We start from the raw sequence: 14,619 nt of genomic DNA, 5'->3' as shown, positions 1-14,619 counted from the left end.
CTCACACAGTGCAGCTCCACCTGCTTTTGGTATTTCCCTTCTAAATCCTTCTGGCCATCGAAATACAAATCCAGTTTGCTTTTTCTCTTGGTAAACTATATTAATCTTCAGATGGATGGGAAGTAACACAAATATAAACCTGAGTCCTAGGCAGAACATGGATGCAAATAATGCCTTTCCCTTCTTTTTTTCCATAAATCTGCAGATTTTATGGAGAACACAAGCTCAGAAATGTTATCCAAAGTTTCTGTAAGCTCTTGCTCTTCCTCACGTCACCCTTGTTCCTCTCTGGAGCAGCACAATCTTATGATGATTCCTGGCGTATTTTACAAGGGAAATTCTGGACAAAACTTAGCTCAGCCATGAACAGAGGGAAAGCTTATCTGTTTCAAAGCCCCAGATAGCCCAAGACTGTAGAAAATACGTAGCCTTTAATTGCAAGTACCATTCGTTCCAGAGCATTGGCCCGGAGAGGGATGACCGCCCTTTTACAGCCACGCAGAACAAAGGCAGCTACATTCAAATCAGTGGAATTTCTCTGGGGAATGAACTAATAAAACAAGACATATTTTGGCCCAGAGAACTATTATATATAATAACTCAAAGGATAGATGGCAATTTAAAGGCCATGATAGCTTCAGATTTTTAGCAGCTCTACATAATGCAGTGTTTTTTCCTGGTCATTGCCTCAACCTGGCTAACTTGGAGGTCAAAAGATGATTTAGAGCCTGATGCTTCACTGTGCTGAGTTTCGTCAGGAGGTAAAGCATGGAACACCTTATGAGATCGTGTATCTTGCCGGATTAGGCCCCATGGGAAAATCCTAGTTCTGAAATGCTACGTTCCCTGTTCTACTAAGAGCCTGAAGAGTTAAAGTTATTAACTGCCTGCTGAAAAAATGCATTAGAAATAAATATGCTTTAGGATAAGCCTATTAAATGGATAAAAATGCCATTACCAGTGGTGAAATATGATTGTGTGACCTTTTAAATAAATACGCCTGCTATGCACCAAATTATGTCAGATAATAAGCCTTATACATGATAAAGTCATGCAGTAGGTCTCAATCTTCAGGCATTCAATGAAATATTGCTAGCCATAAAGGGCTTCTGAAATGTTGCACTAAAGAAAATTGCTTCCAGGTATAAAAAAATCAACCATTAAAACAAACGTAGTTTCTCTGATAAAATTCTATGCAAGATGTTGGTAGTAAGAGTCAAAGCTTGTTAGAAACAAACTGTAGGTATCCAAACTATTTTGCAAATACACAGTCCAATCTTAAAATAGCTCGGATTCCAGATAAATCTGGAATAACTCTATTGAAAGCAGTGGGGTTATAATCATGTAAGGCCAGTGTAAGATCAAAATTATGTTCATAGGGTCTTAGATTTTTTTTTTTTTTTTTTTTTTGGGGGGGGGCTATCTCTGGTATTTGATTTTCCAAACATTACTGTGGGTCCAAACTAATCTATACTTGTAATTTTGGCACTTGTACAAACAGTGGAAATGCTAACATTTCTGGCTAATCTTTTTGTGCTGAATCTCAGACTTGTCTGTATTATGCCTCAGGGACCTTGCCCCGATTATTCTTGACGCAGCGATATGCCTATTAGGGGACCAGCCATACTTGATGTGATGGAAACATACAGCTGGATATTTTCAGCCTAGTGAATAAAGTATGACATGCATTTCATCAGATTTATCCACCAGCTTCACATATGCCAAAATTGGCTTGCTACAGTAAGCCAGAGAAGACCTTTCTGGTCTAAATAAACTATTCTCTGAGGCATTTTGAATAAGGATGAAAGAAGCAAATTCTCTCACTTGTTCAAGCGATCATGGGCGTCCCAACAAAACCTCCTGGTGAGGCACTTAGAGTTTTAATAAAATCATCACTTTCACTTCATCTATCATTACATGAACACTAGCAAATGCATATAATTCCCAGCTAGGGTCTAAAACATAACTCCAAGGATTCAAAATACTTTTGGAGTTCACTGCCACAATCAATTATCTTCTTCAAAAGGGAATATCAAATAACACATTGGATGTTAATGAAGAAGAACACTTCTGTTTCTTCTGTTTCTTCTGACCTGGAACAAGGCAAAGGCTTTTCTGAGGACAGAAAGGATCTCGTTAACCTCCAATTAAAACACTGACAATTTTCACCAACACTCCAGTACAAACATTTTCAGGAGGGTCATTAAAAAAGGCCTGGCAAACTTCAAACACCTGGAAGAAGCCAGCTATGCTCAGGCTCCAAGAAAGCAAGAACTTCACTTTCTGAACCTTAGCCACTTTATGTGCAAAGAAACAGGTACTTTCTGCACAAGCAATGTTGGTGCTTTTACCAAATAGAGAGTGATACATCATTTTAAACACAATTTAAGCAGGACTACCGCAAAGGAATATGTGGGCATCATGAGGCCAGCAATGAAATTTTGTTTTCTCTTCCTGAACAACTGTAATACAATGTCCAGAAACAAGTAATAGGTCTGTGCTTGGCAGGAGCTCAGCTGCATCCTGAAATGCTTCCAGACACTTGCTACTTCGTTTTATTGCAGTTCCTCAAAAATGGTCAATTGTAAGTGTAAATCTTGTACAGAAGGCGCAGAGTGGCTGGTTTTATCAGTGGCGAAGGACAACGGCTCATTATATAATCCTGCCAAATCATTGATACAGCAGTCCTGAGTGCACGACAGCCTTCCTCTGAGTCATCTGCAAAGTGTCTGGCTCAGTGAGCTTCCAGGAGCAGACCATCAAAACAGGTTGTATTTCCACTTCCAATTTCAAATTACAGGAGGCACCTGTGAGTCAGGGGAGTCATTTTCCCTTCATCTGCCTTCGTGCTCCACCCTGCACCCGGGCCCAGTGTGTGCTCGTGCTGAGCCAGAAGCTCTGTAGGAGTTCCCGGCGGCTGTGGCTTCCCACTGGCCAGGTGGGTATTTGCGTGCGGGTCCACGTGCAGTCACTGAACGTGACAGCCCAAACGCCTGCTGCAGCGTGAAGAAATCCTTACGCTGCTGTTTAGGCACTCGGAGATGCTAAAATGGGAGCTGTAATTACTCTGTAGTCACCAAGCTCCTTCTCCAAACATCCATTATTGGCACCTGTCAAATAGGGATCCTGTGTTGGTTAGACCTCCAGATGAACCCAGCTCTTGTGGGGACCCACTACGGTCACCAGAGCAGGGCCTTCAGCAACCCACACTTTTTTTCTTTCAAGGTAAAGCCAACTCTTAATCTGCTCCAGGGCCATAGATCTCAGGGGGACACACTGCACTAGGTCTATCTACCTTTGATTTAAGAAATCTCCTGCCTTAAAGCCGGCCAACTTAGACCTCCTGCTCCCTACCTTCTTCTCCTTCCCTTGGTGCCTGGTGTGCAGTTGAAGTCCACTGTGCCAACCACCGTGTAGGCACACAAAGGTGAGAAACTCATTCTTTACAAACCCGAACAATTACAACTTCGACAACCATACTCATATTGAAAAAAAATAAAAAAAGAACTGAGTCAGCAGCAACTACTACCCAGGGCTGTAATGAAACCAGCAGAAACAAGATTAAGCAATTCAGGTTGGCTGACACGTGCTGAAAGAGAGCTAACGCAGAGTCACACCAGGCCAGGCGCCCCAGCCACGGCGGGGACGAAAGGGTGGAAGATGGAAGGCAATCGCTTCTCCGCGCCTCCTTCGCTCTGTCCTGCTTCTCTGCGTACAGTGGGATTGCTTCAGCCCTTCCTGGTATTGCAAAGTTGTTGTGAAAGGACCACACAATTCAGTACTCAAACTGCAATGCAATTACTATCATTTTAGGACAGTTAAAGGAGTCTGCAAAAACATCCAGTTTCAGTGTTCATTACAATCACTTATTTTTAAAATATTTTTCTTAAAATAAGTCAAAATTTATGAGTGTTGCCAGAATGGCATATACTAGACGGCAAGATTGTTCATTAGATAGATATTTTGAAGTTTTCAGGCCTGACCAGAAGGAACTATCACTGGAGAAAGCAGATATTCTGTATTCAATAGTTTTATGATTTTTATTTAACCAGCCAATTAACATAATAGCTATACAGAGTTTTTCATTTAGCTGCAGGACTCAAAACACTGCATCAGTTGTTCACAGTAGGTTGTTCTCTTTTCTCTCTTTTTCTTCCTCAGCAATATAAATCAGAAAGCTAAGAATTGGGTTTCCAGTGTAAACCTTCACAGTAATTAATTCATTTTTTTATTTCCCACAGATAGACTGTAACTATTGCTTGAAATATGCTGTTTGGGTGAAATAGCACTCTAGATCCAGGCAGCAAGTGTAATCTAAAATTTCTTATCATTCAAAAGAGCAGCTATCAGCTTTCCTGCACAAATCACAGACCTGAACGTGAAAAAACGGGTAGCTTGCTATTAATTCACATGGGTTTTTAGTCTGTTTCTACTAAGAACAGACAACTCAGCACCTACCAGAAATAAAATTACCTACATTAAGATTGGAAACTAGCTTCTGCAAAATCAGTCAGATCAACTGACTTACATATTTTACTTCTGTAAATAATCAATCAAGAAAGGTCCTTCTATTTCCACCTTTCCTTCTAAATTGAGAAGTATTATCTACTTTACTTCTGTCCTTGAAAATGAAATAAGGAAATATGTCCTTGAAATATGGATTTTTCTATTTTACTTAAAAACTTTATTGTGACTTTGCTTTTTTCTGTGCATTGACAGAACTGTTTGTAGCTACAAACAGCACAGTAACTTGTAAGACATCATCTATACAGTGGATTTGTACAGGTTATACTCTCTACCTAAATTCATCCGGCTAGTAATGAAACGTGTGAGAAGGGCAGGCGGATGCTAACAGTGGATGAGCTGAATGACTGTGATTCCCATACGAGGAAAGGGTGCAAATAATTGCCTGTTAGTCACAGAAAAACAATGCTGGGAAAAAATATTTGTGTGAATAAATGAATGAGTGAACACCACACTAATAAGCCACTTCCTACACTTAGCGTATGAGCTCTTTGGGGATGGGGACCCATTTTCATTCTGCAACACAATGCAGAGTGTAATAAGGTCTTAATTTCTGTCTGCTGTCTTGACTATGGACATGCAGCCTCTTAACAAGGCCTGGAAATGGGAAGACTTGAGCAAACACGGCATTTGAAGTAGCGCATTGTACAGCATACTGTTCTTAGAGCCACTACCGAAATATTTCTGCTTCAGGTTAGATGAAGCGCAGCCACCCTCTAGGTTTATCTGGGTTGCAGATTAATGCCTCCACAGATGCAGACACACCGAGCTAGTTCAATGCTAAAACAGTTTAAGTCTGGCCAGGTTTATAATCCAGGGACAGCACCATGCTAATTGGGCTATGCAATGCCACAGGTCCTTCCCCCTCCCCCCTTTTTTTTTCTGTTTTTCTTCTCAGTGTGCTTCTCATTTCTTCTGTTTCCAAGGGAACTTCTCAACTTGAATATGAACAATCTGCTTGGGTCTGGAGTCATACCCCTACAGCCCTTTCAGAGGCATGCACAGAATGCATAACCGGCTCCTTGAGGAGCCAGGTAGGGGCCAGCATATTAACCGGTAAGTATTTTTCTAATCTTTAGTACCAAGAAGGCAATGTGGGAAGACCTGACCAAGCTCTGAAGGGCGTTAGCTTTGACCTGAGCGAGAACTCCAAGGCAGCATTGATCTTATCATGGCCAGGCTTAATTTAATCACTCATTTGCTCACACATGAGCCACCTGTTCTCCACGGTACCCCAACTCTCCATTTCCCTGAATGGTGGAGAGTTTACAGTATTTAGTGGGAACAAACATCATCTTTATTACATAAAAGCCTTTAATTATATGACTAAATATCATTTGATAATGAGGAAAAGAATGTGCTCTCAAATTTTTGGCAGTGACAAGGGGCCCAGAAGAACTGGGTTCCAAACCTGGCTTTCCAGAGGCCTCTTCAGGCAAGAGCACGACAGCCACAAAATTAAATGTTGCACAAGAAACAGAGCTCAATCACTTCCTAACTTTAGAGAGCTAGACTTTGCAATCTAAACACCCTGCGTGTAGTTATTAAGTTAAGGCTGATTCAGAACCTTGACACAGGAAGATATGAACACCACAGAGACTCTCCATCCTTTTACAGAGCTATTACAGGCAATTACTTGAAAAGGATTGGCTCCAAAAGCTGGTGCTTATTTAAAGCACATGAAAAGAGTTGTGCAAGGACAGAAAGATGGTGTTTTATCCATTTTGGAGAATAAGCAGATAAAACACTAGGATATCAGACTATTCTTAGCGTCTAGCTTTTTGATTCATTAGCTAGATAGATGGGACTACTTATATGTAATCACTTTTCTTACTGGGTCAAGGCTATTGAACAACTGCTGCATCACAAGGATAAACGGTAAATCTAGATATTACTCTCTTCCATTGCTAACTGCTTCACTTTAAGACCCACAGAATATCACAAATGACATTCTGTGACCTTCCACTGCAAGGAGCCAATTGGCCCCTCCATCAGCATCTGCACCTAACGCAAGCACAACGCCATCTTCCCTTGTGGCAGCCAGGTCCTTGCACCATGCCACTGCCAGTCAGTAGGTCTCTCTCACCCAGCTGTATTACAGAAAGACTCCCAATGCTTAGGAGACAACAGAAGGAAACAATCACACACACTGTTGATTAGTATGGCCTGTGCTTTTCAACTTACTCAGTCTTGCCAAGTAATGAGCACATCTATTAGCAATGTGGAAGGGAGCTTACTACTTGCTTATTCAAAGAACACTTGCTAATTCACGCTATCTGTTTTTACACATCCTACCCTTTTGGAGTTCAGAATTAGTTTTGAACAGTGCCTGAGTTGCTTGTCAGGCCCTCATCTTCTACCAAATGATAGATGATTACTTAATCTAAGTAATTTACACACACACATATGTAAATCCAAAATGTAATAAAAGCTTACAGTCAACTATTTTTGACAGCAGCTGACAGCCCAAAATAAGCTGTTACTATACAGTTATGTTTCTCTGGAGTGAACTGGGGTACTCATTTTGTCTCTCCTAGAAAGGACCAGACAGCTTAATTATTTTTAAAATATGTCTGTTCAGGCTGAGAAGTAAGTAGTCTTGTGAGCAGAACAAGCAAAGTAGATGCCTTGGAAACTGAATTTCAGATTCCTTGGTCTATAAAAAATTCCACAAGTGGAATTTCTGCTGCCTCCTGTTCCCTTCCCCTTAAGCTAGGGTTTAACATCTGTGTTTCAGGGAGATCCCTGGTGTTTGAACTTGAATCACAGCCTCTCCCACTAGCATTACTAATAGGTCTCAGATGACTGATTTTCAACAAAATTCACAGAACACAGATTTGTGTACCTCTAGGCCTGGCATCCCAAGCACACAACACCAAACTGAGGCTTTTCCTTAAAGCTTTTCCCTTTTTAAAATACAGGTTTTATTAAAAGAGTGAGGGGGGAGAGAGAATCTGCCTTTCTTCTAAGCACAAGTATCTGCTGCAATTCCCCTTCCTTTCTGCCTGAAAACATGGAGTTTAACAGTGTAAGACACTTCCTGTGTGAGAAGATGCTGCTTTTAAGGCAATCCAATTTCCTGGAGACTTAAGATGAGCCATATCTAGAGCTCCCACTGAAGATAATGCCATCTGTTTCAAATTACTTAACTAGCCTGGTAAGTACTTTCATATTTTCAATCAATAGATTTCAAAGAACTCCTTGAAGGGGACAGTATTTTCCCCCTTATTTTAAAGCTAGAAAAGCTACGGGAACACTAGTGGAAATCTCAAGCAAGTTTCATTGAAGGCATTTCTTCACTGAAGAAGTTTCTCTGCCCTCCCCAAGGAGTTTTCAACTCTAGTAGTTCACACAGCCTCAGTACTGACAGTCCAGTCACCTAGTACCATCGTTCCCTTACCACTAACAAGCACCCTAAATAGCTTAATAAGCCCTAGTACAGGTTACTTAGCATCAGCCTCTGAGTTGTTACCTTAAGAAATGGACATGTCTACACACCACATAAGCCCTTAAAACCTCAGAAGGGAAGCCGCAGCCTCCTCTCTGTCCTTTCTCCCTCCATGCTTAGGAGAGATCTTGTTCACTGAGTCTGCTCCTAAGAACTTTCATTTCCTGTCCCTGCATAGCATGGGCTGCTTTCAAGAATCCTCTTCTTCATAGCATCAGCCCCTCTCCCTCATGGAAAAAAAAATCCATATTCAAAGGAGCAGATAGCACTTCTGAACAGAGCTACATAAGAATCCATTGCTTTTTTTTCCCCCCCGACTCAAACAAAACATGGCACAAAAGGACATGCATGGAAGGACAAGAGCCATCTTGATGTGTTCTTGCTGGCTTGAAGAACATGCTGGCAGGAAGTCCTCCTATAAGAACTTCAGTCAGATAAAGTAAGTTCTTATTTTTTGTCTGGGGTGGCAAACCTTGGATATTTCACTCAGCACTTTTTCCTATATCCCCAGTTGAAGCACTGAGAAAACACAGCTACTTTTTAGGCCTTCTGTTCATACTTCTCCTATAGCTACCTTTGCATGGTATTAGGAAACCAAAGGAGCATGCGAGAGCTGTGCAGCTTACTTTACCAGAAATTGCAGTTATTCTGCTCTGTGTTTTGTTCAAGTTGACTCTGTGGTGAAAGATCACAGGGTATTTTGCAAAATGCAGCCTAAAATACTTTATAATTGTCAGTCATCCAAATGTGATTATTTCCACCATCTAACCATGAAGCATAAACCAGAAGGTGGCTCAAGTGCCTGTAACAGAGGGAAGTTCTCTGGTCCTCCAGGCACATCTAAGATACTATGTTACAAGTATAAAGCAAACAGCCTGAAATCCTGCCTAAATGAAATACTCTATAGTAAATATCCTATTACACAATCTAAAACATTGTATGGTTTTGTTAAGAGTCCCTACTTAAAATACTATGCATTTTAATGAACATGAACTATGAACTTTAATCATCTTAGTTGATTTAGCCTGCATTTGCAGATACATGGCTCAAGAGCTGGTTTCACACTGAAGAACATACAAAAAAACATAACTTGAAAATAAAATTCATTAATATTTAATCAGCTATAAAAATAAACTAGCACTTTCAATTTACATCTCATTGCACAATATCAAAGGTGGCCTTCAGTTTAAGCACAGGACAGAAACACCCACATGTGGAAGTGAGCAAGAATCCTCATACCAACAGAAGAAGAATGAGGACTAGCCACTGAATTTTCAAATCACACTGCATAAATACTTTTCAGCTTTAGTAAGAGTGAAAAATCATCACAGAACCGTGCTTGGGTCTGCAGTCTTCACAAACCAGCAAATTACATTTTTAAGAACCTTTCAATATATGGACACAAATGAACTCCTGAATATTGTATGCTTCTCCAAGTAAACAAAGAAGCAGTAGAAGCACTTGTTGAATTCAACAGCCCACACAAGCTTTATTAGATTGTTAGATTTACAAAAATTAACGGTAACGGTGCAGCTGCAGGGTATTGCGTCTTCTCCAGGCAGCACGACGTGAGCCACCAATGGTATGGTGGAATTTGTGGCCCTTGCCAAGACCACGACTCTTCCGCCCGGCTGATGTCAGCCCACGCATCTCTCTGTGTTTGTGAACTGGCTTGGTGATCCATTGGGTATCAGGGTTGCGCCTGATGGCCTTATGGAAGGGATCAATCAGGATCACTTCAAAAAACTTGTAAGTGGAGTCTTCACCCACCCAGTAGGAGTTCAAGACTCTCAGAGCCCCACAGTGACGGCCAGCACGTTCCTATGAAAATATAAAAGCGAACACATACAAAATCATGGAAGCAGGGGCAATCGTCATGCAGAAAGATACAAAAACCCAAGCCTAAAATATAGGTGGCACTAGAAATCTAAATTTGCCCTGAGACAAGACCATTCCAAAGAAGAACAGCTGTATTAAAAAAAAGGCAAAAGGCTGCAAGCATTCCTAAGTGAAATGGATTTTTAAAGAACGTAAGGAGGAAAGGGCTTGGTAAACAAAAGCCAAACATACTTCATAGACAGATGCACTAATAAGTAAATACACAGAGCTAAGAACTTAAAGATGAAGATGTGGCTGAAGAGCACAAGCTGCACTGGGGCTACAAAACAATCTTTTGTAAAAAGTTATGAACATCCAAACAATTTGAACCTCCAAGGCTAGAAAGAAGGCAGACATTTCCGTAGAGCTTAAGCCAGCTTTGATAGCTAGCTTTGATAGGAGAAAGGGAACACGTTTCACTGTTCGTTCCACTGCTATTAATGCTTGCTATTCCTATTCTTAGCTGCGGCTGGAAAGAAGTGAGATTGTTTTAGAAAACAAAATAGAAGTAGAAACTATCAATTATTTAATGCAGGTTGCCTCTCCTGTCAAAAATACTCCTTATTTTACTTTTAGAGTTAAGTACTGCAAGTGTGTCCAACTCCAGAATTTTATCATCATGGTAAGAACCAACAGATCCCACCCACACTCTTTCCCACTTTGACCCCACCTGTTTACCACAGTCTTCTACTAAACAAAGACTACTTCCTGCATATGTGATAAATTTTAGTTCAAGTCCTTGTATTTCTCTAGTATGTGGAAGCCACACATTTATTAAATATCAAAATACCAGCTGTTTTCAACCAGCTTTTGTGTGCGGATGACAGCTACTCTCCAAGTTTTGTATTTCTATAATATTTTTATCTGAAAAATAGAAATCTTCCAGTAAACAGCAACTCCGAGATTCAGAAAATTTCAGATCGAAACTGAGGATCAATAACCTCTTCCACATGCAGATCTATAGCCACAAGTTACTATGTATTAGCCACCAGGAAATACTACATATTGAGAGCATGTCGCGAGCACTGAAAAAATAGAATTGCATTTTTAACTTTAAAAGAAACATATTTTTTTTAAGCACCGCATTCAACTTTGCTGAAGCTGTATGCCACAACATGCGCTGAAGACATCATTGGCATGCAGAAGCAAAGTGAGCTAAGTCTGAAGCTTGTTTAAAAAGGAGAGATTTTCAAATTTTGGGGAACAGAAAAACACCCTTCTATTTAAAGGTGTAAGAGTAATGAGCAGTCTCCATCATTTTACAATGTCTCTTTTTTGAGGCTGCAGACCAGTACAATATTAACTTAAATCCATGGAAGGGATTAATTTTTTGCATAGGTAAGAACTACATCTTCTCAATCCAACTACTACTGTGACATTACGAAATTTAACTAAGATCTCATCTAATGAAAGTTTTCATTTTCAGTATTTTAGTAGATAAAAACATTATACATAAAAATATGTTATTCCACAAATCCTGGTGCTCCTGAGGTACCGCAGCTTTTATAAGGTGCCAGGGATCTTCTGGTACTGGCCTTTATTTTCAGAGCCTACAAACCAGCTAAGTATATTGACAGCACTACTACCATAAAACAGGTGCTACAGGATTTAGGGCAATAACTCATCTGAACTCTGTGAAAGGACTATTGTCTAAAGCTAGTAATACAAACATGAGATATGTTTATTTATTTATTTATTTATTTATTAAGGATCTTGCAGCCTGTTAATTTCTTTTTTCTATGCTGTCTCTATCTTCTGTATTCTGGGATTTGCACCTCATTGTATGCACTATGCCGAGTTCATTTTATAGGTAAGACCTTCCTTCCTGGAAAGCTGAGTTAGACTTTAATGGCAGTGCTCTAAGTCTCCAGAAAACTAAGACTGAAAATTTGTTACTACACATACATTAAAACATCCATGTTACTAAGAAAATTCAACACCAGAAATGATTAGTTTGAACTACAGAAAGAAGTCATGACTGAAGTCAGCCACCTTAACATATTTGAATTTTGACTTTTCATGCTCAACCTCTTATTTTGCAGTTTTACACTAGTTATGTATCTATTTTTCACTACAACTATTGTGCCATACTTTAGATAAATATACACTAGAAACTTCAGTAAGCCATGTAATAAGTACCTTTATTCCCCTCATCTGTAAAAGCAGAATACTTTTTTCACTGGTCTTAGCACAACTTTTTAAGACATTCTGGTGCTTTCCTGCTATTACTATTCAAGATCTTTTATACAGCACATGAACCAATGACTTTTTGTCTGAATATCTTCTACTTTTATAAATAAGACCTTCCTTCCCCCAGGTTTCTAAGCCATAAACAAAATAGTCACCTCTGCTACAGACTGAAGACTCCGGGCAAACTTCAGCTGGTTAACACCGTGATGCACAGGTTTACCATAGGTTGCACCTTTTGGGACTGGGCGTTTACGACCACCACGGCGAACACGGACGCGGTAAATAACGTAACCTAGAAAACAAAGTAGCAAGTGTGAATTACAGTAAAGGCCATTTTGATGCCCATATTGCACTTCCCATCTAAAAGCTTTACACTAAATGCTGCAAGAAGTAGATCATTACATCAGTCTTCACCAAAATCTACAATTGGAGGTGCCTGGCACAATAAGTTTTTGTTCTTTGGAATATAATGGAATAACAGAAGTGATATATTATACTGTTATCATTACTTTTCATTTCCAAACAGATTATATGGCACCTTTACACTAGGCAGTTCCAAATATTCTAATGACAAGTATGTTGTAACATATTCACACAAAAAGCAAGCAACAAAAAAACCCCATCCCAAATCTAAAACCTCATTATTCTGACAGTTATACTGATAAGGCACCAAAGCACAAGCCATCCATAAACCCTGCTAAAATCTGAAATAACCTCTGGAAAACAAGAAAGCCAGGCAAACTTCACAGATAGGAACAGAAGCTTAGTTCTGTATTTTAATGGTAAACAAACATATCGCTTCAAAGATTTGCTCAAGTTACAGAGGTACGTCCATTTTTTCCCAGTCTACTTCATTAACCAAGAAGTGTCCTCTAATGACAATCCAAACTAAATCATCTTGCTTATTAGAGCACATACAGCTTTAATAACTCATGATAAAGCTGGCCTAAGGAAGAACTCTCCCCCAACCTAGCGTATCAATTGCACTGTATACTAAAAGCACTGGTCAACTCTGCAGTAATAACACAGCACAAAAAGAACTTTATCCAAAGTCCCTTTGTTCTCCATCTGTCAAAACAGCCAGAGAGAGTGTGACTTCAAAGTTCTTCATGAAATGAAGTTTGGGGCTACAGGCACTGCTACCAATTTAACACATTAAGTTCATTTCATCCAGGACACTTCAGAACTTTGGAGGACACCACATTTAAGATCCAGATCTTGTTATTTTGAGTATCACATATGGAATGAAGCTGACAAAAACACACACATCATTAAGCACATGGACTTCACCTCTCTGTCTTATTACCTTGCTTAGCCTTGTATCCCAGCCTGCGAGCTTTGTCTGGTCTGGTTGGCCGGGGAGCTCGGTGCAAGGCAGATAGCTGGCGATACTGCCAACAGCGGACACGAAGGAGGAAACGCATCACATCTGACTGCTTTTTCCTCCATAGCTCCTGGATGTACTTGTAGGCACCCATTCTCGTCTACCTGCTGAATTAAGAGACTGATGAAAACATGCACCAGATCTGTTTCCAGATTTGGACAGCTTCCAACAAAGGCACAAAACCACAGATGTAACACTACTGAAGAATAATATACTCTCAAGCCTCCTTTTATCACTGTTATATCTGGTAATCTGGATCACACTTTACAGCCTACACCAAGTAGGATATACAGCAGTTACAATCCTTGACAGTTTCATTCGTTTTCATGTGCTCCCACAGGCTGAACTCAACCAAGGAGTCATGGCCTCAGGTATTTCAGATACTACCAAAAAATAAGAGCTAACACTTGATGTAAGTTGCAAAATCCTCTCTATAAATAGCCATATTGTGTCTGTGAGAATGGTGAGTTTGGGGTTTTTTTTTTTTTTTTTTTTTTTTTTTACTTTGTGTGGTTTAAGTATATCTTAAAGCCTTTTGACTTCTCCACTAAAACACTGCAGTTCACTTAAGACACACCTGTACCATCTGGATTCCACCAGTTGGCAAACAAGCGAACTGGGTCAAACGGCCACCCAAATCGCAGCTTAGCTTACCCGCGGGGAGCTGTCCGAAAGTGAGCTGCTCACACCCGCTCTTCGAACCAGTCCCTCAACAGCCCACCTTCCGCTACCCCCACGCTAAGCTTTCTGCGTTCCTACGTGGCTGCACCGCGGTGCAGAACAGCACCAACGACATGAAAACCGGGAGCCAAGGCACGGCGTGCGGCCCGGGCCCAGGCCGCCCCCGTGGCTGCCCCTCGCACCCCGCAGTCCCTTCGCACGGGCCCTCCGCCACCTCCGGCCCGCCCGGCGCCGCGGGAGGCGGCCGGGGCGAGCGGATGGCGGCCGGCGGCGGCGGATGCGGCCGGATCGGGGCAACCTCCGCGCCCCACCAGGGCCCTCACCTGATGGCGGCCGTCGCCGGAAAGGAAGAGGCCCGCCTCCCACAACCCCTTGCGGCAGCACCGCGCTTCCGGCGCTCGCACCGCTGCCCTCTGGGTAACGTAGTCCCCAGCGCGGCGTGGAGGCGGGCGGCTCCGCGCCGCCTCTGCCCCGGCCGGGCGGCCCCGCCCCCGCCCCGCCCCTGCCCCGCCCC

General features: G+C 41.4%; 1 protein-coding gene across 1 annotated transcript; it reads right to left on the bottom strand.

Annotated features, from left to right (window-relative positions):
* Positions 1-9,433: 9,433 nt before the first annotated feature.
* Positions 9,434-14,518, bottom strand: RPL15 (ribosomal protein L15). The gene is made up of 4 exons (XM_062569321.1): positions 14,429-14,518; positions 13,347-13,531; positions 12,196-12,332; positions 9,434-9,793 (listed from the first exon to the last, which is right to left on the bottom strand). Exons 2-4 carry the CDS (start codon positions 13,516-13,518, stop codon positions 9,488-9,490), a joined length of 615 nt encoding a protein of 204 aa, XP_062425305.1. The 5' UTR covers positions 13,519-13,531; positions 14,429-14,518; the 3' UTR covers positions 9,434-9,487.
* Between the last annotated feature and the right edge of the window lie 101 nt (positions 14,519-14,619).

This window comes from Rhea pennata, chromosome 2, assembly GCF_028389875.1.
Source record: "Rhea pennata isolate bPtePen1 chromosome 2, bPtePen1.pri, whole genome shotgun sequence".
NCBI classification, from domain to species: domain Eukaryota; kingdom Metazoa; phylum Chordata; class Aves; order Rheiformes; family Rheidae; genus Rhea; species Rhea pennata.
This window is presented reverse-complemented; position numbering and strand designations above follow the sequence as displayed.

Coding starts and splice junctions, on each gene's coding strand:
- RPL15 (XM_062569321.1), bottom strand. CDS start 13,518: ATGGGTGCCTACAAGTACATCCAGGAGCTATGGAGGAAAAAGCAGTCA. Junction 12,333..13,346: donor GGGATACAAGGCTAAGCAAG/GTAATAAGACAG, acceptor TTTGTTTTCTAG/GTTACGTTATTTACCGCGTC. Junction 9,794..12,195: donor GTCTTCAGTCTGTAGCAGAG/GTGACTATTTTG, acceptor ATATTTTCATAG/GAACGTGCTGGCCGTCACTG.